The sequence below is a fragment of the Coniophora puteana genome, assembly GCF_000271625.1.
Source record: "Coniophora puteana RWD-64-598 SS2 unplaced genomic scaffold CONPUscaffold_2, whole genome shotgun sequence".
Classification (NCBI taxonomy): Eukaryota; Fungi; Basidiomycota; class Agaricomycetes; order Boletales; family Coniophoraceae; genus Coniophora; species Coniophora puteana.
Genome location: NW_006913054.1, coordinates 762751 through 788785, shown reverse-complemented (window position 1 = coordinate 788785; position 26035 = coordinate 762751). Strand labels below are relative to the sequence as shown.

At 55.9% G+C, this 26035-nt stretch overlaps 8 protein-coding genes across 8 annotated transcripts; 4 read left to right on the top strand and 4 right to left on the bottom strand.

Moving 5' to 3' along the window:
- Window positions 1-1792: 1792 nt before the first annotated feature.
- CONPUDRAFT_97193 (kinesin-domain-containing protein) lies at window positions 1793-9272 on the top strand. The gene is made up of 8 exons (XM_007766327.1): window positions 1793-1883; window positions 1958-2597; window positions 2657-3074; window positions 3139-3996; window positions 4058-5502; window positions 5564-5675; window positions 5744-8384; window positions 8478-9272. Exons 1-8 carry the CDS (start codon window positions 1838-1840, stop codon window positions 8732-8734), a joined length of 6417 nt encoding a protein of 2138 aa, XP_007764517.1. The 5' UTR covers window positions 1793-1837; the 3' UTR covers window positions 8735-9272.
- Window positions 9273-9742: 470 nt separating this feature from the next.
- Window positions 9743-11999, top strand: CONPUDRAFT_134705 (NAD(P)-binding protein). The gene is made up of 13 exons (XM_007766326.1): window positions 9743-9970; window positions 10047-10111; window positions 10308-10390; window positions 10454-10594; window positions 10740-10767; window positions 10845-10980; window positions 11041-11058; window positions 11143-11173; window positions 11236-11305; window positions 11360-11420; window positions 11479-11511; window positions 11570-11593; window positions 11652-11999. The coding sequence occupies exons 1-13, from the start codon at window positions 9815-9817 to the stop codon at window positions 11736-11738; spliced, it is 933 nt and encodes a 310-aa protein (XP_007764516.1). The 5' UTR covers window positions 9743-9814; the 3' UTR covers window positions 11739-11999.
- Window positions 12000-12495: 496 nt separating this feature from the next.
- CONPUDRAFT_141677 (uncharacterized protein) lies at window positions 12496-14616 on the top strand (the record flags this gene model as incomplete). Its single annotated transcript, XM_007766325.1, has 5 exons — window positions 12496-12919; window positions 13092-13488; window positions 13715-13848; window positions 13927-14129; window positions 14208-14616. 5 exons carry the CDS (start codon window positions 12496-12498, stop codon window positions 14460-14462), a joined length of 1413 nt encoding a protein of 470 aa, XP_007764515.1. The 3' UTR covers window positions 14463-14616.
- Window positions 14617-15647: 1031 nt separating this feature from the next.
- On the top strand, window positions 15648-17294 carry CONPUDRAFT_97187 (WD40 repeat-like protein). The gene is made up of 5 exons (XM_007766324.1): window positions 15648-15799; window positions 15877-15962; window positions 16025-16428; window positions 16485-16612; window positions 16670-17294. The coding sequence occupies exons 1-5, from the start codon at window positions 15727-15729 to the stop codon at window positions 17170-17172; spliced, it is 1194 nt and encodes a 397-aa protein (XP_007764514.1). The 5' UTR covers window positions 15648-15726; the 3' UTR covers window positions 17173-17294.
- Window positions 17295-17700: 406 nt separating this feature from the next.
- On the bottom strand, window positions 17701-19366 carry CONPUDRAFT_162155 (uncharacterized protein; the record flags this gene model as incomplete). Its single annotated transcript, XM_007766323.1, has 6 exons — window positions 17701-18062; window positions 18251-18437; window positions 18492-18561; window positions 18621-18719; window positions 18784-19185; window positions 19308-19366. 6 exons carry the CDS (start codon window positions 19364-19366, stop codon window positions 17734-17736), a joined length of 1146 nt encoding a protein of 381 aa, XP_007764513.1. The 3' UTR covers window positions 17701-17733.
- A 409-nt stretch (window positions 19367-19775) lies between these two features.
- CONPUDRAFT_162154 (uncharacterized protein) lies at window positions 19776-21826 on the bottom strand. The gene is made up of 2 exons (XM_007766322.1): window positions 21754-21826; window positions 19776-21683 (listed from the first exon to the last, which is right to left on the bottom strand). The coding sequence occupies exon 2, from the start codon at window positions 21658-21660 to the stop codon at window positions 19783-19785; it is 1878 nt and encodes a 625-aa protein (XP_007764512.1). The 5' UTR covers window positions 21661-21683; window positions 21754-21826; the 3' UTR covers window positions 19776-19782.
- A 41-nt stretch (window positions 21827-21867) lies between these two features.
- Window positions 21868-23815, bottom strand: CONPUDRAFT_162153 (uncharacterized protein). Its single transcript, XM_007766321.1, has one exon. The coding sequence runs from the start codon at window positions 23793-23795 to the stop codon at window positions 22089-22091; it is 1707 nt and encodes a 568-aa protein (XP_007764511.1). The 5' UTR covers window positions 23796-23815; the 3' UTR covers window positions 21868-22088.
- Window positions 23816-23962: 147 nt separating this feature from the next.
- On the bottom strand, window positions 23963-25737 carry CONPUDRAFT_162152 (uncharacterized protein; the record flags this gene model as incomplete). Its single annotated transcript, XM_007766320.1, has 5 exons — window positions 23963-24206; window positions 24263-24760; window positions 24813-25038; window positions 25096-25574; window positions 25642-25737. The coding sequence occupies 5 exons, from the start codon at window positions 25735-25737 to the stop codon at window positions 24183-24185; spliced, it is 1323 nt and encodes a 440-aa protein (XP_007764510.1). The 3' UTR covers window positions 23963-24182.
- Between the last annotated feature and the right edge of the window lie 298 nt (window positions 25738-26035).

The window sequence follows — 26035 nt, the reverse complement described above, 5'->3', positions numbered from 1 at the left end:
CCGGGGCTATGCGGATCCTTTGGGCTATCGAAGAACCTTCGTACGGACGGCTCGCCGCCGTAGAAGTGGCGTATAGCAATGGAAGGCGGAGCGCGAGTATAACGCGCGCTCCGAACCTGGGTGTTGCGAGTGGTGTTCAGAAGCTGTTTGGGCATCATGATACGACGGAGTTACAGGCTTTTGAGAACGAGCCGTATGCGGGGAGGGTGTTGTATGCTTATGATGCTCAGGATGAGGGATCTGAGCCAAGTTTCGATGCACTAAGGGAAGAGCGGATGAAGCTTTGTCTACTCGAGTTTTCATAAGTCGTTGACATTGTTTGTCCGTGTATTGGCTTTACGTATACGTTACAATCAGACAATCCCTACATCGTCTGAGCTTGCGTATATACTCACTTGATCTGACAACCAACTGACAACGCAAGGAGCGCTGACATCTTGACGAAGTACAATGCCCAGGGTGCATTCCCAAAACTTCGAAAGCTCGCATCTGACACTCTTTTCCAAGCTTTGCAACACGGCGATATTGTCCACGGTTCGGATGCGAGTCACCGTTTTTTCTGTTCCTCTCAAAGTTCTCCAGTCGATCTTCCAACACTGCGTGGAAAAATTTGATACCCAGATGTTACTTTCAGGTGGCACCAATACGCGTTGCCACAAGCGCGTCGTATTAATTTGTCGCGTCAAGGGACGTAAAGTACTAGAGGTGCTCCTTGTGTCCGTCCGATGGAAGATACTACGAATATGTAGGCGGACGCCGCGGATGATCGAACGTGTCTTGTGGCTAGCCTTCGTGGGTGAATAAGGAAGGCCAATGATATCAGCGTGTGTGCTCGTTCAATTCATGCCCAATCGAGGCCTCGATTTTCAGCGATGCATAACGACCGTTCTTCTTGTGCTGTAGAACGTGTTGTGGAGATTCCACGAGAAGGAATGGGTACGTTCTGGAGATGATCACGAGTCGCCAGTGCGGCCCATGGAGAAGAACGTTGGGCGTCTGTGGACAAAGAAGGGCATGGGCATGCGCCCGACGGGCGTCTCTAAAGCTCATCATTGGGTACGCGTTGCTTGGAGCATATTGCACCGAAGTTTTGATAGGATTTTTACCTGCAATAATAAAATGCATGGATGGCATTGACATGGTTAACTCGAATAACCTGGGACACATCAAACCCAGCCTATCCACTATCATCCGTCGAGCACGAGTGCTTGATCAAAGTATTTTGGATGGCGTCTTCCAAAGATGCGGTTCGTGAACCTGATCCCCGAGTCGGGTAATCAATCGGTTCGGTGAGAGTTTGATGGGGCAAGAGGTAGGTTCATCATGGGACCTGGAGGGCAAGGGAGAGAAACTGGTTCCGGGGTTTAGTTGGAAGTATTCGCGATCGCAGGTGATGTGGAAATGGGGGCGCAGATGGATGTCATGGAACTCGCAAGGGCCCGGCGAGAGGATGAGCGTTAAGCGCTACGAGAAAGCGCCCTGGTCTCGGATAGTGTGTCGGGGCACGGATGGGAGAGAAGCGAGGATCGCTGTCAGAAATGAGACATGAGACGTGAAAATTTGTGGATCGGGAACACGCTGCCGAGAATGTGTGGGGTTCATAGCGACGTCGAGACAAAGTTGGAGGCCTCGAGGCATAGCAAAGTGGACTATAAACGGGTATTCTCAATTGAAAGTGAACGTGAGAGTGTATGCGTGTCCTGACGACAGAGGAAGTGAGCGTGTGCTGATTGATTTGTTCTGGGCTGCCGACTTCGGCAAAGTCCGCCCCTACCCTTCCCTTGACCAGACTGTCCATCGTCTGACCTCTCTATCGCGGGCCAACGCTTAAACAGCCATGGCGCCGCCGCCGTCATCGACAGCGACGACATCTGTCCAAGTCGGTTAGTCCACACCGTCGCAATAGTAACAAACGTTACGTGAACTGTCATACTAATTGTCAATTGTCGTCATACAGCGCTCCGAATCCGGCCCACCACCTCAGCGGACACTGCGTCGATACCCGCCCGTTTCCAGAGGACTGTCATTCACGCCGCAGGCCCAACCAACGTCTCCGTCGATGCCTCCTCCGCACCCTCAACCGCAACCGGCGCAGCTACTGCCGTTTCCTCTACCTCAGCATCCGGTCCTGGCGGCAAAAAGCAAGTCTTTGCTTTCGACCAGGTCCTTTCTCCCTCGGCCACACAACATGACATCTTCCAGAGCACCGCACGCCCACTCATTAACCGCTTCCTCGAGGGCTTCAACTGCACTATCCTCGCCTACGGCCAAACTAGCTCAGGAAAGACCTTCACCATGACCGGTATTGACCTCGACCAGAACCCCAACGACCCAAGCAACGGCATGGGCATCATACCTCGAGCCGTCTCTACCATCTTTTCTGAGGCGAAGAGGCGCAGGGACGAGAAGGCTGGAAACTGGAACTATAACATCAAGGGCTCTTTCGTCGAACTATACAACGAAGACCTCATAGATTTGTTAGCCTCGGACGCGTCTGGTGGGAAGAAGGAGGTCCAAATTCGCGAGGGAAAGGACGGATCCATCATCTGGGGTGGCCTGCGCGAGGTGAACGTGAAGAGCAGTGGTGAGGTCATGGGGTGAGTTCTTCTCGAGTTTCTCGCTCGAACCCGACGCTTATGTTGCCATGTCATATTAGTCTCATTCGCCAGGGCACGGCTATCCGGCGGACGAACGAGACGGACATGAACGCGCAGTCGTCGCGGTCACATGCCATCTTCTCGCTCACCCTTACCCAGAAGAAGTTTGTCGGGTCCGGCCCACCGCCCCGATCATCATCGCCCCTACCACCCACCGGACGCTCGCCCTCACGCCTTGCTCGTCCAGGCTCGATGATGGTTAGCAGTCCCAATGGCAGAGTTTCCTCCCCTACCTTCGGTCGTCCATCAACTCCCTCTTCATTCTCGTCTGGGCTTGCGCGACCAAGTGGCGGTCTTCGACCAGCAAGCTCGCTCGGTGTGCGCAGCGACAGCAAGCAAGCCAATGACGATGAGGAGGGCGATTGGGTCACTGTCGTGTCGAAATTCCATTTCGTCGACTTGGCAGGCTCGGAACGCGTAAGTCCGGTCTATCGCGCGACCCCCGGATAAGCGGATGCTCACCTTCTGCTCATTTATACAGCTCAAACGTACCGCTGCTGCAGGCGAGCGTATCAAGGAGGGTATCTCCATCAACAGCGGTCTGCTAGCCCTCGGCAACGTCATTTCCGCCCTTGGTGATCCCGCTCGCGCGAAGTCACATACTGCAACGCACGTCCCCTACCGTGACTCCAAGCTCACCCGCCTGCTTCAGGATTCGCTCGGTGGGAATGCGCATACGCTCATGATCGCGTGTGTGAGTCCGACGGAGTGGAACGTGGGCGAGACGGTGAACACGCTCAAGTATGCGAACCGCGCACGGAATATCAAGAACCGTGCGGTCGTGAACGAGAAGGAGGAAGGCTGGGAAGACGTCGAGTGGCTCCAGAACACCGTGACGCGCCTCCGCAAGGAGCTCAAAGGGATCAAGAGCGGCGACGTTATCGAGGCGACGGCCACTGCGCCCTCGTCGGGGCCTTCTTTAATAGTGCGCGAGCCGTCGGATAATGGCGTGTCGAAGAAGATGCTTGCGCAGATGACGGAGCTGCAGAACAACTACGAGAGTCTCCGCGAGAAGTACTCGAGCAGGACGGAGGAGCTGGCGCGGTTGAGGCGGGAGCTTGGGGAGCACCACCGGTCGGATTCGCAAGGCGCTACGGGTGGGACTGCTAAGTACGAGGAGATTGTCGGGCCGGTGATCGAGGAGTACGAGAAGACCATCAACACGATGGAGGCGGAGCTTGGACTCAATCGTGCTGCGTTGCGCATGACGAACACACTCGTGGAGGAGAAGGAGGAGGAACTTGCTCAGATGGCCGAGCGACATTCTGCGACGGAGCTTTATCTCGAGGAGCTGCGATCGAGGCTTGCTAAGTTGACGGAACGCGAGGCATCGACTGAGGTGAGTTTTCGAAATATTTCAATTCTTCGCCAGGCAAGAGGCTGACATAGGGGCTACGTAGGCGTATGTGCGCGATCTGGAGGAGAAGGTCAAATCGTACGACGAGAACTCGACGTCATCAAACTCGTCGCTCGTCGATCTCAAACGGGAGCTCGCACGGTACAAGGACGCGGAGGCTCACTCGACGACTTACATTGCCGACCTCGAGGCGAAGCTTGCGCGCTCGGATGAATCTGTTGTTTCGTTGCAGCAGAAGGTTGAGCAGCTCGAAAGTGAGTGCGACCGGCGGCGCAGCGAGGCGGAGGCGTTGGAGGAGCGCCTTGCTCGGCTGGACGAAGACAGTGTCGCGTGGAGGTCGGAGCTCGAGCAGCGCGAGCGGAAAGTGAAGGAGCTCGAGCAGCGGATGGAGGAGTGGGAGCGGAAGAAGAAGGAGGCAAACGAGGATCGCGAACGGCTTAATGGCATCAACAGCGAGGTCGAGCAAGCCCGTCGTAGCCTCGAAGGCACTCAGAAGGTCAACGGCAGCCGCCGCCGCCGCCCAAGCGCGTCTGGCGCAACCACGCCCACTTCCTCCGAACCTGAGCCTGACCGCGACGCCGACGGCTCAATAGTAGATCAACTCTCCGCGCTGCAGCAGACGCACGCGGCGACGCTCGCGGACCTGTCGGGCGTCACAGCCAAGTACCGCGACGCGCTGCGCGAGATCTCGGACCTCGCCGCGCAGCTGCAGGAGGCGAAGCTCGCGAACCCGACGATCCCGGAGAGCCCGTTCTCGGAGAAGACGCTGGAGACACCGCCGTTCCGGCGCCGGCTGACGAGTCCCAAGACGCCCGTCGAGATATCCGAGAACGCGGGCCGCCGCCTTTTTTTCCGGCAGGCGACCTCCGCGGAGTCTCTCCACGCGAGGTCGCTCTCGCAGTCGCAATCGCTCTCGCAGGAGCTCTCGTCGGCTCGCTCACGCAAAAGCTCTGCCAACAGTAACAGTAACGGCAATGGCAACGGCAATGGCAGTTTGCATAGCCACAGCGCGTCTACGTCGAGCTCCGTCTCGGGCTCGCCGTCGATGCCGCACCACCGCCCGAACCTGTCTATTTCGCTCGCGGGGCTGATGAACGGCGGCGGCCCGCAGGCGGGGCCGGAGCAGCGCTCGCACTCGAGCATGGAGAAGGAGATTATGCGGCTGCAGGAGGTGCTGCGCGAGCGCGAGGCGGAGATCACGGGGCTGGAGGCGTCGGTGCGCGAGAAGGACCGTGCGTTGTCGTTGAAGGCGGCGGCGCCGGTTGTTGAGACGATTCCTGAGACGCCCGCGGCGGAGGCGCAGGCGGATAATGTGTCGCATTTGTCGCCTGCGACGATGGCGAGGTTTAAGGCGGTGAGGAGGAGCATGCAGTTGCATGGGATTGGGCCTGGGGAGCTGCACGAGGTTAATGGGAAGCAGGAGGCGGAGAGCGAGGAGAGCGAGGAGGATGTGGACAAGTCGCTGGAGAGGCTCAATGAGCTCATGCTGTGGGTGTCACTTCGTCGAGTGAATTGTTTGCACGGGCGAGCTGAAATGGATTGTTTTTAGGTCCATGGCGCAGAAAGAGTCACAACACAAGGAACAGGTCGACAAGCTCGAGTCCGAGCTGGCCCAAGTACGGCGGTCGCATGATACGCTCACGACGCTGTCTCGCGATCAGGTGAGACAACTGTGGTCATGTCTTAATTAATTAATTGCATTTTCTAATATGGCTTCCATTGTGTCCAGACTCTGAATATGTCTAATGAGCTAGAAGGCCTCCGGTCGAAGCATGAAGATACCACGCTCCAGCTCGAACAAGCTCGGGCTAAGGAGACCGAGTTGCTAGAGAGCATTGAGAAGGCCAAGGCTGAATATGCCGCCGCCGTTGAAGCGCTGAAGGGCGAACATGCAGAGGCTTTAAATTCCAAAGGCGAGGAGGTCGACGCGCTTATGGCCAAGCTCAAGGAAGAGAACGAGTCTGCCGTTACCTCCCTCCGTGCCGAGCTCTCCGAAGCATCATCCGCCCTCGAAAAGGCTCGCCAGGAGCACGAAGAGGCGTTTGGCAAGCTGCAGAAGGAGCACGAGGAGGCACTCGAGCGCCGCTCGCGGGAGGCCAAGGAGCTGCTCGAGTCCACCGTCAAGGAACACACCGCCGCACTCGAGAAGGCCTCCGCCGAGCACGCGGAGGCGCTCAGGGCCAAGGACGAGCAGATCAGCACGGACATCAGCCGGCTCGAGGAGGAGTACTACAACGCGCTCACCAAGCTGCGCACGGACCACGGCGAGGCGACGCAGAAGCAGGCGGCCGAGTCCGCGGCGGCGCTCGAGCGGCTCAGGGAGGACCACGCGGCGGCGCTGCGTATGGCGGAGAGGGCGCGGGACGCGTCGGTGTCGGAGTCGCAGAGCACACGGGACGCGGCGCTGACGGCGCTGCAGGAGGAGCATGCGGCGGCTGTTGCGCGCAAGGAGGCGGAGGCGGCGGAGGACGTGGAGAGGCTCCGCGCGGAGCATGCCAAAGTGCTCGCGGGCAGGGAGGAGGATTATCGTGTGCGCCGGGAGAATTTGAAGAAGGAGCATGGGCAGCAGCTTGCGATTCTACGGGAGGAGTCGGAGGATAAGGCGGAGAAGATGGGCGCGGAGATTGCGAAGCTTGCGGAGGAGGCGAAAGCAGAGAAGGCGAGGGCGGAGGAGGAGCATGGGGCGGCGGTGCAGGCGCTCAAGGAGCAGCAGGCGGTTGTTCTTCAGGAGGTTGCGAAGGGACACGAGGACGAGGTCGCGAAGCTCACGGGCGAGCATGAGGCTGCGCTCAAGAGTGCCGCTGCGAAGGCAGACGAGGAGCGGATGGGGTTGCTGGCTTCGCACGCCGAGGAAATCTCCAGGCTCAATGGGGAGCACGAGGCGGCGCTGGCGGAGGCGCAAGCTGCTCTTGCTGCTGCTCAAGACGAGCTGCAAGCTGCTGGTATCAAGAGCGACGAGGAACGTGCTGCCCTGCTTGCTTCTCACGAGGAAGAGATGACGAAGCTCAAGACGACTCACGAAACCGCGCTGGCAGAGGTTCAGGCCTCGCTTGCAGCAGCGCGCGACGAACACTCGAGTGCTGGGAGCAACTTTGAAGAAGAACGCACCTCACTGGTTGCTTCACACTCGGAGGAGATTGCCAAGCTCAAGGCCGAGCACGAGAGCGTGATCGCAGAAGTTCAAGCTACGCTCATCGCTACTCAGGACCAACACCAGACAGATCTCGAAACCTCACGCGAGACGAGCGAGCGCCACTTCACCGAGGAGCAGGAACACCTCACGTCGACGATTGCCGAGCTCGAGAAGCAGCATTCCCAGGAACGCGAGACGCTCCGCAAGGGCCACGATCTTCTCGCTGAGGAGCTCGCCAAGTACAAGGCGGAGGCCGAGGACGAGCGAGCGAAGAACGAACGGTTGCTCGCGGAGATGAAGGATGCGTCGTCGATGTCGGAGCGCGAGCTCGTGGAGAAGCATGCTGCGGAGCTCAAGGCGGCGCATGATGAACGCGACGCGCTGGCTCAGGAGGTCGAGTCGCACAAGGCTGCGAATCACGAGTTTTTGGACGCCAAGGTCGCGCACGAGCGGACGCTCACAGAGATGGAGCATGCGCTGGCCGATGCGAATGCTCAGAAGGGCGCGTTCGCGAGCGAGGTCGAGGCGCTCAGGGCCGAGCTCGAGAGGACCCGGACGGAGCAGGCGCAGCTCGTGGAGGAGGCGTCGAAGCGCGAGTCGCTCGTCGGCGAGCTGGAGAAGCACCGCTCTGTGCTCGCGGAGGCACAGGAGAACCTGCAGAAGGCCAAGGACGAGAAGGACAATGTGCAGGCGGAGAAAATGAAGCAGGAGGAGCTCGTGCGCGATCTGCAGGCGCAGCTCCAGCGTGCGTCTGTCGTGCCTGACGGCGTGCCCGCCGTACAGAGCCAGGGCCAGGGCCCGAGCCCGACGTCCCGCGCGTTCAGCCGCGTCAGCGGCGCGAACAAGCTGCCTCCACCCACGCCCCCTCCCTCTGTGCCTCCACCGCCAGCACCCACGGCGCCGCCGCCGGTGCACAAGGCGGACTCGCAGTTTAGCATTTCGACGCAGTCGTCGTCGATCGTGTCGCCGTCGGTGTCCAAGGAGTCGTCATCGGGCCAGTACGAGACGCCTGCGACGTCTGTCGCGTCGATTACGCTACCTGGGGGCCAGACGGTTGCGATGTCGGATGCAAAGGCGATCGCGGCGAAGATCGATGACCAGGGCAAGTACATTGCGGAGCAGGAGGTGATGATCAAGACGCTGAACAAGCAGCTGTCGCACTGCGAGAGCGATCTGGCTGCGCACATGGACCTCGTGGGCACGCTGGAGACGTCGTTGGGGGATTCGGAGAAGAACTGTGCGTGTCTGATTTCTCGCGTTTGCGCTGCTTCGAAACTCTATCGGGGCTTCGCGGTTCTCAGGCTTATCGCTGACTGTACCTTTTTTATAGTGAAGAAAGTGCGGCTACAGACGAGCGAGCTTGCGCGCGAGCGTGACTCGTTGCACCACCAGGTGGAGACGCTACGCGGGGAGCTAGAGAACTCGCGAAAGGAGGTGGAGAACGCGCGGCGGTCGATCGCTGAGGAGAAGCACTCGTACGAGGCGCGGCTCGACGAAGAGCGGCGGGCGAAGGAGCGAGCGCGGGCACAGCTGGACTCGAGGATGGAGGAGGTGCAGAAACGCAAATCCAAGTTTGCGTGTCTGTGATCGTCCGCAGTCTGTTGTCGTCGATCTCTGCTTGTCGTCGGTTGTCAATGTGCCGCTGTTGGCCGATCGGTTGTGCTGTCACAGCTTTGCCCCGCTGTCGGTTTTAGTGCCGGGGGATTCGTCCGCCGTTCCAAGCTTCCGTCGCGCGGTCGTGGCCGCAGTCCATCGATTTCGATTTTCATCTTTTCATCTCTCTCATCAGCCACGCATGTCCCGTCCGCCGGTGTTACCAATGCCATCGACCCCTGGACCTGGCCAGGGTCGGGGGGCTGGCATACCCCTTCCGCTCGTTGATCTATTATCTTATATCCTCGGCGCCGGTCGAAAATGTGTAGGTTCTCCAGTCTAGAGGTTGTGGTTCTACGTATATGTTCCTCTCGTTTTGTGATACCCATCTCTCCCTCTCTCTCTCAGTTATTGAAATCGCTTTATTATGCACGTTCCTTCAGACTTGGCTAGCTAGTTATTATGCATGTTATAATACTATACACATCTTTTTTCGTTCTTTGTTATTTTGATTTTGATTTTTGGATGGACGGATCTTGGAATGTTTATCATGGGAGGGTGATGGCCGTTGAGGGCGTGGGAATGGCGTGGCAAGGTGGAGATAATAATATCCGTTTCGCTTGGCCGTGCTATTGGCTTCCGTGGCTTCTCCCGGGTGGCTGTCAGTCAGCATCCTATTGGCGCCGGGTGGGGTAAAGTCGTTCGGTCGAAATCGTCCCCGCCGTTTGGAGTTAGTCGATAGTCTTTGTGCGTAGAATTGCAGACATGACGGTTGAAACATGGACATTTGCGCGTTGTCGGGTGTGGTCGTTGCGAGTGGGGCGGGGCACAGCGGCTAACGAACGTTAGTGTTAGGGTTAACCGGTCCGTTGTCGCGCTGTGAGACTAAGTGAAAGGCGGGGCAGATCTAGAGCTGCACTATCCCCGGCCACTTTAAAACTCCAACTACATAAGCTCCGCCCTCTCCATTTCGTTCTTCTCCTCCCATCACATACCCCCCTTGGATCCCCATCCCATACCCGAATCCATCCTTTTATTTTCCTGCCCGCTCGCTCACTCATCCTTGATCCAAGCATGAGTCTCATCGCCCGCGCAGCCCTCGCGCCCAGCCGCGCGCACGCCCGCTCGCTCGTTCTCTCGAGAGCACCCGCGAGCGCGCTCGTCCGCTTCCAGAGCACCGTCGTCGACAAGCCGCGGCCCATCCTCCCTGCCTTCTCCATGGCGGGCAAGGTGCGCCCCTTCTGCGTGGCTTAACGCGTGAAAGACGTGTGTATCTGACTCGAAAATTTTCATTGTACTTTTGCAGGTCGCCGTGATCACGGGTGCCGCCAGAGGCCTGGGCAACGAGTTTTGTCGCGCTTTTGTGCAATCGTGCGTTTTTTAAAAATGTGGGGTTGACGTGTTCGAGCGCTAAATCCAAAATTTCACCATTGTTTCTCATCTCGTTACGGCACGACACGTTTACCCCGCACTCTCTCAATCTCCCCGGCCCCGCCCTCCCCCCGCCTGCCTGGCCGCCGCGTGTAACCCGTGCCTTGCAATCACGTAATCGCGTTGCGCAACGCAGAGGATGCACGGACCTGGCCATTGTCGATCTGAAGGAGGAAGAGGCCAAGGAGGCCGCGGTCGAGCTCGTCAACTCCGCCTGTGGTCCGTCGTTCGGCATCCTCCTCTCGCCTGCGGCCGCACTTTGCTGAAACCCCCCGAAAACAGCTGCTAACAGCGATTACGCGCCGTCGGACTTCAACATCATCGGCGTCGGCTGCGATGTCTCGTCGGAGCTGTCGGTCCAGAAGGCGTTTGAGACTGTCATGGATACGTACGGCAAGGTTGATTCGGTTGTTGCGTCTGCTGGTGCGTTCATGTTCTTTGTTCACGCATCCTTTTATACCCTTTGTCTCTCTGTCCTTTCGCTGTTTCGCGTATTTTGCCCGCCCGCATCCGCAGCATGTCAAACTGACGCTCGCACCCGTCATTTTACTCCACCTGCCCTGAACAGGTATCGTCGAGAACTACTCCGCGTTCGAGTGCGTCCCTACTCCGCCCCTGTCCCACGTGGCGTGTCCACTGATCGCTTCGTTGCAACCCTTGTTCCCCCGTACAGCTACCCCTTCGACCGGATAAAGCGTCTGTACGACATTAACGTGCACGGCGCGTTCTTCACTGCCCGTGAGGCCGCGCGCAACATGATTCCCCAGGGCGGCGGAAGCATCGTCCTCGTCGCGAGTATGTCTGCTAGCGTGCGTCTTACTTTCATTCTTGTATGGTATTCCATGACCTAACAATGCCGCGATGTTCAGGTCGTCAACATTCCCCAGGTGCGCAACGCTCTGCCCCTGGGCATTTCTTGCGTCCGCCACGACAAGGTTGTCCTGATGAATGCATTTTCCCCCCAAATGTAGCCACAAACGCCGTACAACGCGTCGAAAGCCGGTGCGTTTATTTTGTGGCTTCGTTACAGGCTAAATGACTTATGCTCGGTTGCTCGGTTGCAGCCGTCCGGCACATGGCCGCATCCCTGGGCGTTGAGTGGGCGAAGAAGGGTGTTCGCATCAACACGCTCAGGTGCGTTGTGATTCCTTAGGCGCCGGATTGTGAGAACTGACGGCTTGCGAACAGCCCGGGATACATGTTGACGAAGCTCACGAAGACGATTCTGACGCACGACCAGGAGCTCAAGGTTTGTGTCTGCTTGTTGATTCAATAGCGCGTTGGCTGACAATGTTGTTTCCGTGCAGAAAACTTGGGAGAGTCTTACGCCCATGGGCAGGGTAAGTCGCGTGGGTGTTTGTGTATGGGGTGTTGCTGATATACGTTCTGTTTTGACAGATGGGTGAGCCTGACGATCTGTCGGTGAGTGTTCTGTGGAAGCGTGAATTGTGGAGCTGGTTTACTGATGATGGGATTGTAGGGCGCCATTGTCTTCCTTGCAAGTGATGCGTCTAGGTTCATGACTGGGACGGAGGTCCGTGTGGACGGAGGGTACACGATCATCTAAGCGGGTGTAATCGGATGGATTCGGTCTGTCGGTCGTCCGTCTGGACATTCGGCAAAAGGGTCGGATTTTGGGGCGTATATCCTCTCCATACCACGAGCTGAAGCAAGAATTTCTCAAAGAACGTACGAACATACACATAACATAGAGGTATCTTAGGGCTGTACGAGGTGTGCCTTCTGTCGGCCATTGACGGGGGTTCATTATGCGTACGCCGATTTTGTAATAACGTGCATCGGGTGTCGATTTGCATTTTCTTTTGACTCTTGGTCGTGTATCGAGTGATTTGTTCTGTTGAGGCGTTGAAGATGTAGTAAGTTCTGATTCGGAAGGGCGATGTTGGCCCGAGTGTTGGCGAAGGTGTGTGAATATCGTGGAGGTTCTCTGCAGCTATGTTCATTTCACGTTATCTTTGCTTCTTGGGAGGAGAAGCGGCGGCCAATGTGGTTCCGTTATCGGGCATTTCGGGCATCCCATGCGGCGAGCGGTCATTGAGTCGGGATATTGGGGTCCTCGCGTCTGAAGATGCCATAAGAGGGAGGGAAAGGAGGGGTCAGATCGGCATGTGACGTCATTCCGAAGTGCGCGTTACCGCGTTCCTTCCAAATTCATACATACGTATATAATGCGTAATGCTATTTCTTGTTCAAACAGTGTTTATTTTTTCCCCTCACCCCTCGTCGAAGCGAAGGAGCTCGAATCCGTTTAAGAAGTCTGTTCGACGAATCCCCCGCTTTCGAATTCTTGACTGTGTACTGTCATGGCGGCTGCTACGAGTCTCCCCCTCCCGGCTGCCTTTCTGCCGTCTCTCAAGTTTGACCCTTCGAGTCCACCTGCCACCGCACCCACTGGCAGCGGCAACAACAACACAATCGCACTTCCACCTCCCGCAGGCCCGAGCTCGAGCAAGCACAAATCAAATGCGAACGCACACGCAACCGCACACGGCACCGCATCGCAGCAGGCGGCAGCGGCAGCTGCGGCTGCGATGTCATCGACGACGTTCGAGTTTACGCGGCGGAAGCGGTGGGCGGATCTGCTGATCCAGGAGGTGTCGGAGGCGATTGTGCTCGTGCTGAGTGCGGATTGTAGGATCTGGTTTTGTAATCGCGCGGTCAGCGAGCTGCTGGGGTGGAGGGATACGGAGTTGATTGATTGTGATTTTGTGGCTGGGCTTGTTGCTGGTGAGTTTTGTTGTGGTTGGTGGTTTGGGGGGAAGGGCTCCCTCCTATCGTCGGTGGGGGGCTTGGATGTCGCACACAATTGTGATGCGGTGTTTCGATGCGTGGTGGCTGCGGCTGCGGCGACTGTGGAATGTGTATGTTATGTGGCTGACTCGCTGGTGTTGCGTTGCAGCGGACGGTCAGACCCGGTTCCGCGACATATTTGAAGAGTCGAAGCGCACAGGCGAAGAGTTTATGTGTTACTCGCGCCTCACGTTCAAGGGACATCTGTCATACCCACACCAACATCGACACCAGTCCTCGAGCTCACACAACGCCTTCGCGACGAGCAGCAGTCTGATGCCCCTGCCCGTGGCGACCTCGTCTGCGATGGGCAGCTACGACGGAGGCGTGGGCGCGTCGGTCACCGTCGGAATGGAAATGCCATCCCCGCCCCTGCCTGTGGGCACCGACGCGGCGCAGGAGCCTTTGTTTGAGATCAAGGCTAGGCCACACTACATTCTAGACGAGCGCGAGCCACGATGCTTTTTCGCTGTTGCGAAGCCCTACCCGGGCGTGAGCACATCTCAGTGCGTATCCCCTCTCCTGTTTTTTCCGCCTCGCCCTTCGCTCGCGTTATCTTTGGGGGGTTTCGCCCCTTTGTTCCGCTTTACTCCACTTGGTCCCCATTTGCAATGAATTGGATGAGCGTGTCTGCTGACTGGCTTCGTTACGTGCTCCTCTCTCATCACCCTTCGGCCCGCGTAACGCCTCGTGCGCTCCACACCATGATGAATCGATGCGGCACGGCTCTAGACTCAACAGTGTTTTGGACTACAAGATTGGTGCTCAACACCTTGAGCATCGGCTGGCGAGGCTCAAGGCGGCCCGGCCGCATGTGCAGGCTGCGTCCACACTCTACTCGACCGCGGGGCCATCGTCGCTGACAGGTAAAGTGTCTCAGGCTTGCGCTGGCAGCTTCAAGGGGTTTGTGCCTGACGTCGGTCATCTGCTGTTTGATGAAATAGGTCCGAGCGCGCTCTATGATGCGATTATGCCGCCGTCGGCGGCGGGAGCGGTCGACTCGTTTGCGAGCCAGTACCCGTTGTCGTCGTCGAGTGCTGCTGCTGCTGCTGCTGCTGTAGGAGGGGCGCCAGCGTCGACGTCAGTGGCAACTCAGCAGACAGCAGCTGATGGGGCTGACTATGGCGATGAAGCGCGGCGGAAGAAGGTGCGTCGCGCTGTTTTTGGGTCAATGGTCATATGACGTGGTGCTCATTGTGTCTCTCCCTGCTCTCGCTTCACACAGATGAAAAAGACGCACGCGGCGGAGCAGTACGTGTGCAAGACGTGTGGGCGGACGGATTCGCCCGAGTGGCGCAAGGGCCCGCAGGGGCCGAAGACGCTGTGCAATGCGTGCGGTCTTCGGTGGGCGAAGATGTTGCGCATCCGCCAGGAGGAAGAGCAGGCTGCGTCGGATGTGGCTGGAAGTGGCAACACTGGTGCTGGCTCTGGCGCGGGGGCGGGATCCACGTCTGCCGGTGCCACGGGGACAGGCGGATGAGAAAGTGCTTGGTGGTGCTTGGGAGCTGAGTGCGCTGGCCATCAGAAAGACGCGAACGGTTTGATGGGGCTGCTTGGCGGGACAAGTGACTTGGGCGCGCCGCGGGTGTGCTGGTGCTGCTGCGCCGCTCCGGCGGCCGCGAGTACGAGTACGACGGCTTAAGTGTCCGATATGCGAGCGATGCTAATGGTTTGCTATATAGACGTTGGTGACCTTGGCACACATACGCACACACGTTTCCTTGCATGCATGTTGTTAGGGTTTGACTGGGTTGCTAGTTGTATACGATGCTTTACCTTAGCTTATGTTTGAAGTTCTAATGGGTGCTGTTTCTTTGTCTCTGTTGCATGCTTGCTCTCGCTTGTTTTCTGGCCCTTTTTTACGTCCTCTGGTTCCACTAGCTGTAGTACGGTTTTGCATGTGTGCATTGCTTTCTGCCGATTTTTGCAATAGGTGTATCGTTAGTATCATATATGGATCGCTTGCTATGAAATCGTTGATAATAGGCGTGTTTAGTAGGACGAGGAGATCCAGGCTTTGGTTATTGATCCTAAACATTGCCGAATAAATACATACAGGTACATAATCAATACATAGAAACGTACGTACGGCCAATTTTCGGAGTCGGATCTACCACGTAGGTCCAGGAGGGTCCAGGGACGCTCGATAATTAATGTAGCTGTCATGGTGGACAGTTGCACGTTGCACGTTGACGTTGAGGCGTTCTTCAAGATTCAACTTTGTGAGGCAAATTTTGCGGAGACATTTTTTGAGCGGTCGTCAATTCATCGAACACGCTGTGATTGGGCTAGCTGTTGCACTGTGGCTCTCGAGTAGCTAATATGGAAGTTTGGCTTCTACATGCATACTGTATTACTTATCAGTCGCGTTCAAACGTTCATTCGATCGAACCAGTGAGATATGCACGTCCGACGCGGAAACCTTATAGGAGGAGGCGAAACTATCAGCCACCCCACCCTGCCGGCGCCACTGGCTAAAACTTTGATATAAATTTAGAGAGAGATGGTGTCCGAGGTCCCTCACTTTAGATCTCCGCGACAACAAAAGGTCTGCGGCACGATGCGGCCTGATGCGGCGGCGGCGGCGGCGTGGGAATATGAGTGCGGAGTGGATAAGGAAGGCAGTCGGCGGTTACTGTAACTTTCTTTGTCTTTCGATTACTTACGGTTTGCTTGCGGTAGTAGACTGCTCGTCCTCTGCTTGCGGCCAATCACAACATTTACAACACAAGCTCTGAGAAGATATGTCCGCCCCCGAAGTCTACTCGATCGCCCAGACGCCGGTGACCTGCCATGCTTTCAATGCGGATCGTACCCGTAAGTCTAGTCTCTTGATTCTATCATTGCATGGATACTGTTAACTAACATATCTTGGCTGACTGGACATACGGCAGAGGTCGCTGTGAGCTTGAACGACAGGCATCTGCATATTTTTGAGCGCCAGGGACACGAGTGGAAGAACATCGAGACGCTTTCCGAGGTACGCCTCGTCATCACCACAGCGTGCCCGACTCGTTGCATGCTGACGATCACGCCCCCCAGCACGACAAGGTGATCACATCGATCGACTGGGCGCCGAAGACGAACCAGATCGTCACCGCGTCGCAGGACCGTAACGCGTACGTCTGGGCGCAGACGCCCGACCCACATACGGGCGCGACCGTCTGGAAGCCGACCCTCGTCCTCCTCCGCATCAACCGCGCTGCGACGTTCGTGCGCTGGAGCCCGAACGAGGACAAGTTCGCCGTCGCCTCTGGTGCGCGCGCGATCGCGATCTGCTCGTTCGATCCGGAGAACAACTGGTGGGTTGCCAGGCAGCTCAAGAAGCCGATCCGCTCCACCGTACTCTCTATCGATTGGCACCCCAATAATGTGCTCTTGGCTGCCGGAAGCGCGGATATGAAGGCGCGTGTCTTTTCTGCGTACATCAAGGATGTGGACAAGAAGTACGTTCAACTTTGCGTTCACTTGAATCTCTATCTCAGTGATCCGTCGATTCCAGGCCTGCACCGAGCGTGTGGGGTGAGAAGCTGCCCTTCAATACCATCTGTGGAGAGTACAGTAGTCCCGCGGGCGGATGGGTGCACGCCGTTGGGTTCTCTCCCTCTGGAGATGTTCTCGCTTTCGTCAGTGCGTACACATTGCTTCATCTTCAGCACGATACACGCTAATCCGCATACACTCTAGGCCACGATAGCTCTATCAGCATCGTCTACCCCAGCGGTCCCACAGTCTACACCATCCGGCTCAACTCCCTCCCCTACGTCACGCTCACCTGGACTGCCGAGGACTCGCTCGTCGCAGCGGGCCACGACTGCCAGCCGATCGTATACGCCGGCTCCGAGGCGGGCTGGCAGGCCATCGGCACGCTCGACGACACCTCGGCCGCCGGGGGTGCCAAGGCCGGGGGCGCACGCTCCGGCCCCGTGGGGCGCCTCAACAGTGCGGCGTTCAACACGTTCAGGAACGCGGACACGCGCGGGCAGACGAGCAGCAGCAGCACGGGCGAGGGCGACACGGAGCTGCTCACGGTGCATCAGAACACGATCACGAGTGTGCGGCCGTATGAGGTGGGCGCGGACGGGCGCGTGGCGCGGGTTAGTACGAGCGGGGCGGATGGGAAGTTGGTTGTTTGGGATGCGGGTGCTGTGAGTGCGCTTACTGGGAAGATGAGCGGGATGAGGATCTAAGAAGAGGGACGCTATGTGATGCCTCTGAAATGTGATTTTATGATATGGATAATAGTTGCAAGATTACTGGCGACATTTTGAATGGTGTTGAGCTCAAGCACTAAATAAACAGTGTACTTCACCCAAATTACTGATTGTCCTTGCTCACCGGATGGCTGCCAATCACCTATATCATCAATGACGCGGTCTGGCCTTTGTAGAGCCGGCCATTCCCTACGAGTCATGTTCTCGCAATTGTTCAACACACGCCTCCCCAGCTTACTTCCCGGACGGGCCCGCACAGCAACCTATGCTCTGAGTCTATCACCGTCGTGTATTGTAGCAACTTGAGGTAAGTTCTCACAGCTAGTATTCGGACAAGAACGTACGGATGCAAGAGCTCCGCATGAAATACCTTTTGGCGCGACAGATTGATGGGACGCGCTTGTGGCAACGCGTATTCAGGAGCTATATGAAGTGACATCCTTTCAAGAGGATCATAGTTTCCGTCCTCTTTCATGCAGCTCTCACATGGGCTCCAGCGGGGTAGTCTGACAAAGCACCTAAGTATGCGGAAGCTACTTATGCAAAGCCGATTAGACAAAGCTGCATACGCTTTGTGCGCTCAGACCCGTCCTCTGGAAGATTGTGTGAGTACAATATCCTCCCTTTATACGGCTCCGTCTCAAAGGATTGTAGCTCTGTACCATGCCACCGGAAATGCTCTTGAACACCGCTCTCGGCACCAAGGTTCGGCGCACGGATTATGCTCGTAGTCTGTGTTTCTTCGTTATATGCCACTTCGGCGGCGGCGAGCCGTCCGTACGGTGGCTCGTCAAGGGAGTAAAGGATCCGCGTAGATCCAGTCCAGGACGGAACGATGATCAAGAAGGGGTCGAATGTCGAGGACTCTGAATTGAATGTGTGAATTTCATGAGCACTTCAGTGGATACCTGGATTTCCCCGCTCATCGAGGTATCTTGAAAGGGCGGTAGAAGTAGCCGTGTGACCATTAGAACGGGCGTATACCATCCATCAGGTAGGATGCTGATAAGCACAACTTCTGTTCGACCGGTTTGCGGATCAACGACTGCGTCACGGAGCATGGTGATCTCCTTGAAGAACATGTAGTTGACAGTAGCCGATGCGCTGATGTTCGTTGTCCCTGCAAGAACAGAAGCGAGAGGCCTGGCCCATATTCGTGTGGCGAGCGGTACGATGCAGTCTCCAATGAAAGTGATGAGATGAGTCCTGCATGTTAAAAAGTGCGTCAATCGTGCATCATCCTATAAGTCTGTCATGAAAGGAAGAAGGGTCTAGGCCGAATACAAAGTACATACGATCACGGTGTTCTCCTTGGGTATGATAACGGGTTCCTTGTGCAGCTGGTCAATGTCCCAAACGAGTGCACTGCCATGTTGGGTTTGCACCCGAACCACCAGCGCCGAAGGGCTCAAATACCAGCCCACGTATCGAAGGTGGTCGTCGGACGTTTCTGATCGTCGGTATACTTCTTCAAAATGAAGGCCGGGCTCGAGGCAATGTTGAAATGTACATTGAGGATGACGCTTGGAATAACTCACGTCAGTTACCTGTTGATGACTGAGTCTGCGTAAGGGAGATGAAGCTCACATTTCAGTCCGACGCATGGGAGGCCCTTCGGTATTCAGTTCGAGGACAGCGACGGCCCGGTTGCAGCCATCATAAGACATCACGTCTATGCAGTAAAGCCTTTGCACCTCGAGGTCATCCTCCTCGTTTGCTTCCCATACGACAATTCGAGGTGGCTCCTCACCGTCCGGCGCATCCAGATCCATACAGGTGACCCGTTTCTGGGACCGCGTGAACGCCCACCTCCCGCACACTGGTAGCCGAGTCTCACTGTTTCTCTCTACGTCGAACACCCGACTACATGTTGGTTCGCGCTTGACAAACATCGCATGGTGGATAGACGACGTGCGCTTGACGATGGTCTCGAGTGTTTCGCGGGGTTGAGATGGATAGGGACCGAGGGGGCGCGGGTGGCGACAGGCCCTGTAGAGCGAGTCCCAGATTGATCGTTCGAAAGTGAGATCATAGAGACGCTTTGACGTCTACTCGGAAAACGTTTTCTGTCGATGTCAATAGTTAGCGGTATTCACAGTGGGAGCACTTACCCGTCGCACGCAAAGTACGTCTCGAACATCCAGTTGTTCAGCAATTTTGAGCAGGACATCGAAAGGGAGTTCATTCAGGTTGTGGGGCATGATATCAAGAGCGTAGGTAGCCAAGGTGGATGCATCGTGTCAATCTGATTCAACGTGGTCATTCTCTCGCTGCCATGGGTTTGGGTACAGTGGATTAGATTTGGACACAATGGAGTGAGTGGCACCGGCAAACGCGCGAAGTAGCAGCAGCGACGCGTCGGGTAAAGCTCAGACACTCAGGGGCTAATTCTAGTTTGCCACGGACGGCGATAGAGTATGTTATCGATGGAAAACCGATTTCTACATGCGAATATGGAGGATAAATTTACAGTATGCATGACGGAAACCAGCAAAAACAATAGGTTAAACCTCCTTTAGCTCTCGCCAAGATATACATGCATGAATGAGCTTCTACTATAAGCACAGTTTTGGGGGGGGGGGGGGGTCAGTCTAACTCCGAAAGACTCCTAATCACTTCCACCGTGAATGTCACTGCCTGAAGGGCAGTCCACTCTTGAGGCTGCATATAATCGCAGTCCTTGAGAACAAGCTTTTCCAACCCATTTCCAAGGGCAGCTCGTGCAGCTAAACAGCCGGACAGTGTAGTTTCTTCCTTGGGTACGAATACGTCCGAAGCTTCTTCGTCCTCGCTATCATAGTGCTCGACTTCATAATCATCGTCGGGGTAAAAGCTTGTGTCAGCAATCCAAAGCTCCCGAAGACTTTCAGCCGGAACTGTCTTGGATTCAAGGATTTTTCGAGGCTTAAGGAAGCGGAAGGAACTTGGAGAGAAGGCACGGAGCTCGAGTGCTCGAAGAGAAGGCATGGATTGTAGGATCGTGAACATCCCATCTTCGGATATCTCAGTTACGTCTACGAGGGTCGCATCGATGGAGGCAAACACGACAGTGTGGAGCTTGAACGCGTTCGATAACAACTGCAAGCCATCTATTTCGCGATCGGTTCCATAGTTGTCTTCATCTCGAAGATCGCTAGCGAGGTACAGTGTCGGGTTTGTGCTTCGAAACAACGGCATCGCATTTCGGTTTCTCATGCGCTCCTTGACGTCCTCGTGCTCGCCATCTTCGGACTCGTCCTCTTCATCTTCGTCGGTAAAATCGACAAAATCATTATGAGGAAGAGGAGGTACTTTGCCTTGACGGGCAAATTCCACAACTTGTGAGCAATTGGTGGATTCCCGGCGCCAAGCGGTTAGCGTGAATGGCGTTCCTCCGCGCGGAATCGCGTCCTCTGCAATGCCGACCCGAAGGGCGCAGTGATAGCCAGAGAGGTCACTGATACTGGCTCCGCCACCAGGAGCAGAAAGCTTGACAAGATCTCTGAGAGTAGGAAGATCGCTTGCGATATCGCACGACCCGGTTTTGAGCCCAAAGTAATCAAACGGGCGGGGTTGCGTGAGTGCACCAAGGAATTCCAGGCAATGGTACATTTCGTCATCAACATGCAGGTACCTAAGCTTGGGCAGGTGGATTTTGCTGCCTTCGAGTGTGTCCTCCGACATCATGAGCGTGTTTTCTATGATCAGTTCCTCCAGCGCTGTCATCCCTTCGAACAGCAAATGCGCTTCATCCTCCGCGTCCAGCTCCACGACAGGGCTGCTAAGCTTCATAGAAAGTCTCTTGATACTTTGAGGGTGAGCCAAGGGACCCCTCCAGTAGCCACAGAGGACGAGGGTCAAGGATTCCAGTTTGCCGCTATCATCGCGCTCCAACCAGCGTCTCACAGGTCTCGTCAGACCTTCTCGGTTATCTGTATCGGGACTCTGTATGGACAAGTCCTTGACCCTGTTCAAGTTTTCCCGCAGCTTGTGTAACATTGACTTAGTCTTGTCGCTACTTTGGTGCGGGAGATTTTGATTGGCGGTTGAGTGGTCACCATCATAATCTAAGCTGCCGCTATCGTCATCTGAGCTATCGATTTGGCTGCTTGAGAGATCATCTTCGTCTGCTAAGAAATCGTCGTTCATCCACATATTGTCGGATTTCTCCAGGAGGTCATCGTGGGCGACTAAGACGGTGAGGGGAGCAACCCCGGCGCGATCGAGCATGAGCTGCGTCCACTCCGGGTGGAAAAGTACGATACGGGTCCAGAGCTTCTGAAACTCTAATGCGATAGTGCGCCAGCGAGAGCAAACATGGGTGATGGGGATCCAGTCAAGGATACACCCCGAACGGCAGCGGTGATATGGCCAGACCCCTATCCCATCTTGAGAATGAGCTAGCTCAACGCGTTCTTCAAAGATGTGCTCGAGGATCTCTCTGGGAAGAGAGTTGATGGTGATAAGCTGCTTTGTGGATGACATCGCAGTAGTGAGTGCTTTAGACTCTACGGCTGGATGTCAGTCAAGTTCCGAGGTATAGAGGCGCTCTGTGTCTCAAATCTCAGCAGGGCTTACCCAACACGGTTCTCAATGTCGTATCAGGCGTGAATAGCAAGCACTGCGAAGTGCAGGACTGAAGCAGCACCTGGTGGTACGGATGGAAAGCACCTTAAATTTATCAATTCGCGTGGCGTCACTCTATGGCGGGCAAGGCGCGACACAGCATACTCAGGGGCTATTTGTTAACTGCGTCGCAGCAGTAGCAAATGTATTAAGTAACGTTGAACGTTGAAGCTTAATGGATAATTCTCGTAAAAAATAAATGAGCAGGGAAGAAAGCGGAGGAAGCTCATATAGGTGAGCGAGGAAAGAAACTGCGCAGCCAAGGGCAATTCACAACGTAGAGACCCTCAGACGTCGTCCAAGTCCTGGCACACGGGATAATTACCAAACACTTCAATGGAGATACCCAGCTCATGGAGAGACGCCCATTCCTGGCGCTGCATATCCTCGCAGTCCTCGAGAACGAGTTTCTCCAGCCGGCTCCCAAGGGCTGCTCGCGCAGCGAGACAATCCGCTAGCGTGTCCTGCGACTCGTCAGAGTCCGTCTGTTGGTCAGACTCGCTGTCATAGTCGTCCTCGTCTGGGAAGAAGCTCGTATCAATTATCCAGAGTTCTCTCAGCTCTGGAACTGGAACTATCCGGGATTTAGACACGTCTCGAGGCATCAGCGTAAGGAAGTGACGTGGTGACAGGCCTCGCAGCTGGAGAACTTGCAGAGAGGGCATGGCCTGCAAGAATGCGAGCAGACCCTCCTCGGGAACGGCGTCCTCTTCTCCAAAGGTTGCGTTGACGTCGGCAAATACGACGTTACGGAGCATGAATGCCTTGGATAGAAGCATCAAACCGTCAACACGGTGGCTCACGCGTGACCCTACTCCACCTCGAAGATCGCCAGCAAGGTACAAAGCCGGATCCGTGCTTCGGAACCATGGCATGCCATTGCGGTTGGGCGGCAGTCCGTATCCCCCGTAGTCGTCCGAGTCTTCATCGTCCTCAAAGGTGAAAATGTCAGGAAGCGGGGGGATCTTGTCCTGGTGGGCAAATCCCACCACCTGTGATGCAGTTGCCGTTTCCTTCCGCCACGCAGTGAGCGAGAATCGCGTTCCACCTCTCGAAAATCGATGCTCCGCCGGAGTACCAACACGTAGGGCACAGTGGTGGCCAGAAAGATTGTTAAGATTAACTTCGCCACTGGGAGTGGAGAGCTTGACAAGCCTGTTAAGTGAGGGGAGGTCGCTCTTGACATCGCACGACCCTGTCTTGAGACCGAAGTAAAGAAGTGGGCGGGGTTTCTGGAGCTCAGTGAGGAATTCAAGGCATGACATCATCCCATCATCGAGATGCAGACGCGAGAGTTGCGGTAGGTAAATTTTACGACCCTTTATCCCGTCCGCCATCGAGAAAGAGCGTTCTATAACCAGCTCTTCCAGCTGATCCATGCCTTCAAACAGGAGTGCATCTTCCCGTTTCTCCAAAGTCGGGTTGGCTAACTTCATGAACAGTTTTTTGATGCTGTGAGGGTTAGCCAGAGCACGCCTCCATGAGCCGCTTAAGACGAGGGTCAGGGTCTGCAGTTTGACCCTGTTGCCTAAGCTATCGCCTTGTTGCAGGTTCTCGCGGAACTGCCGCGTCAAGTCTTCGCCGGGATCTCTGTTTGGTCCCTCTAGATGCAGGTCCTTCACCCTGTGTAAGTTTTGTTTGAGGAGATTTGATAGGTTACGAAGGTCGTCGTAGTCAAAACGTGTGTGATCGAGGTAAAGAGTGACGGTGAGGGGAACCGAGCCGGCGCGAGCAAGCATGAGCTTTGCGTACTCTACATCGAAAAACAGGATATGACTCCAGAGCCTCTTGTGTGCTATGGCGATGGTGCGCCATTGGGAACAGACGCGAGTTATGGGAATCCAGTCCATGATACACTGCTGTTGGCAGGGGTGATAGGGCCAACCTCCTTGTCCATCCTGAGCGTGTGCTTGTTCGACAGTTTCTTCGAAGATTCGCGTGAGGATTTCTGGGGGAACGGAGAGGACGGGGACACGTTGTCCAGCAGACGCCATCACAAACTATGAGGTTACCCCAAGGCTGAATGTTGGATATTGGTTTGTGTAAAGCAAGCGCGGAAGCGTCACTCACGCTTGAAGCTTGAAGATCCGAGTCTAACAAGGATGGGTGCAAGAAGCCACACACGAGGCGCCACGCTGGCAAAACATATTACTCAGGGGTTATTTACCAACGCGATATTTCGCACCAACGTTAACCTATACATCAACTTGAAGTACTCACACAAGTCCCGACTCACGCTTTGCCAATGAAAGGACCTTCTGCCAAATCAGCCCATTCTCATTGCAGCGTCGACTTGGGCAAAATCCAAAATACGAATCATACGCTTGCCTTCATCACCGCCTCGAAAAATGTAGCATATCCTTCCTGACCACGGCTGGTCCTCAAAAGAACAGAGCACCCCCCCTCTACAAGCGAAATCGTCCTTCACACCACTCTCCAGCCCAACGCTCGGTGCACACACAGCGGTCGCGCTCCGCTTCTCCTCGTCGTACACCACCTCCACCAAGCCCAGCGCATTCTCCTCCTCTGACACGCCCTGAATCGCATATGCCACGCGCGTGCTCCCGGTGCACGAGTCTATCAGGATATCCGTGGCCAAGGCTGGCAGAGGCGCCACCGTCTGCGTCTGTATGATCATCTCAGCGGGAGCGCCCCCCGCGGCGCTGTGAGGAGGTATAAGCAATCGGAATAGCATCAACGGGCGGTCCGTGTCGTAGCTGTATCGTCGGCCCAGAAGAATCACATCGGTGACACCGGAACCTGGATCCACGACGGAGTCTCGCAAGAGGACGACCTCGCTGAGCCAGAAGCCCTCAATGTTCCCTGTCGCAGTTATGCGCCTTGTGCCGGAGAGTGTATCGGAGAGAGGCGTTGCGACTAATTGCACGAGAGGCTCCACGGAAGCCGTGCTCAAGACCACAGTGAGAAAGTGAGTCCTGCAAGGAAGATGGTATACGTGCTACAGCAATTGATCAGCGAGACGTGGATGATTCAAGACGTCGTATACGTACCTCCGACCCGAATGCATCGTCCTTGACTGTAACGGGCTGCCCGTGAGCCTTCAGAACATCCCATACCAGCGCCGCTCTGTTCTTAATCATATGCACGACGAGCACATGAGGGCTGACTGTCACAGTGGCGGAAAGAGAGCCTTGCCCGGCGCGACTGTGCGTACGGTAGGTAGCTTCGAAGCGCGGCCACTGACAGTCCTCGTCGAAATGAACCTGGAGCACGATTCTGCGCAGCATGTCAACAGTCCCGTCCGCGCACAGAAGATCGACATGCGAAGCTTACACCTCCGGTTCATCGACCTCTCGCTCGTTCGCGCACTGCTCGAGGACGAGAAACGCGCGCATCTGCCCGTCGTAGGCGTAAAACGTCCGACAATTCAGCAAATCCAGGTTATTCTCCTCCCTGCTGTCGTCGACCTCCCACACTACACGTCGAGGCAGCTGTTCCCGGACGTTCGCAGGGTCCACCTCAACGCACACAGTCTGCCTGCGGAACTGGACGACCACCCATCTGTCCGCGAGCATCACCACAGACGTAGGATCACCGGAGGAGCTGGTGCTGGCATCGTACGCGAGTGTCCAGGACGGTTCGTTCTTGAGAAACATGTTTCTGTGGACCAGCATCGACCGAGAGAGGATAGTCTCCAGTGCCTTCCGCGACTGGGCAGGGTGCGGGCCGGGTGGGCGTGGCAAGTGTGATGAGCTATACACCTGAGACCATGGCGATCGTTCATAGCTTATGCTGAACAGAGTTTTGGACGTCTATTAAGTCAATCAGCAAATAACATGCGCGGCGTGCGACGCGTCGTCGACGATAATGAATGCTAACCTGACGTAGTCGAACAAGGTCCTGGACGTCGAGGTGTTCGGCGATCTTGATGAGAACGTCTAGTGGTAGGCTATCGAACGTCAGTATTGGCGACATGGCGTCCAGCAAGCTCTCCAGAGCAAGGTGCCCGACTGAGACGGTGGAGAGAATCAAAGAAAGCCATTGTTGGTGTAATAGGCCCCTATCGTCGCATACCCCGCATCTAATCTTATTATGGGCACATACGATCAAGTTACAGCACTTTGCAGAATTGCAACATTGCAGCTCTTGGCGCAGCTCATACCTTCGCTTTCATCATAGAAAAGAGTATTGCATGCTCAAGATAAGAATTGTCCAACTAAGCCATGTGCAATGCCTTCAAGTTACGACCAGAAATACGATATATCTCGATGCG

Bases quoted from the DNA above. Each gene is read 5' to 3' on its own strand.
- CONPUDRAFT_97193 (XM_007766327.1), top strand. From the start codon at position 1,838: ATGGCGCCGCCGCCGTCATCGACAGCGACGACATCTGTCCAAGTCG. The intron at 2,598-2,656 runs GTGAGTTCTTCT...ATGTCATATTAG, and splicing joins AGCAGTGGTGAGGTCATGGG to TCTCATTCGCCAGGGCACGG. The intron at 3,997-4,057 runs GTGAGTTTTCGA...GGGGCTACGTAG, and splicing joins AACGCGAGGCATCGACTGAG to GCGTATGTGCGCGATCTGGA.
- CONPUDRAFT_134705 (XM_007766326.1), top strand. From the start codon at position 9,815: ATGAGTCTCATCGCCCGCGCAGCCCTCGCGCCCAGCCGCGCGCACGCC. The intron at 10,391-10,453 runs GTCCGTCGTTCG...CCCCGAAAACAG, and splicing joins GCTCGTCAACTCCGCCTGTG to CTGCTAACAGCGATTACGCG. The intron at 10,768-10,844 runs GTGCGTCCCTAC...TCCCCCGTACAG, and splicing joins GAGAACTACTCCGCGTTCGA to CTACCCCTTCGACCGGATAA.
- CONPUDRAFT_97187 (XM_007766324.1), top strand. From the start codon at position 15,727: ATGTCCGCCCCCGAAGTCTACTCGATCGCCCAGACGCCGGTGACCTGC. The intron at 15,800-15,876 runs GTAAGTCTAGTC...GACATACGGCAG, and splicing joins TTTCAATGCGGATCGTACCC to AGGTCGCTGTGAGCTTGAAC. The intron at 16,429-16,484 runs GTACGTTCAACT...CGTCGATTCCAG, and splicing joins ATCAAGGATGTGGACAAGAA to GCCTGCACCGAGCGTGTGGG.
- CONPUDRAFT_162154 (XM_007766322.1), bottom strand. From the start codon at position 21,660: ATGTCATCCACAAAGCAGCTTATCACCATCAACTCTCTTCCCAGAGAG.
- CONPUDRAFT_162153 (XM_007766321.1), bottom strand. From the start codon at position 23,795: ATGGCGTCTGCTGGACAACGTGTCCCCGTCCTCTCCGTTCCCCCAGAA.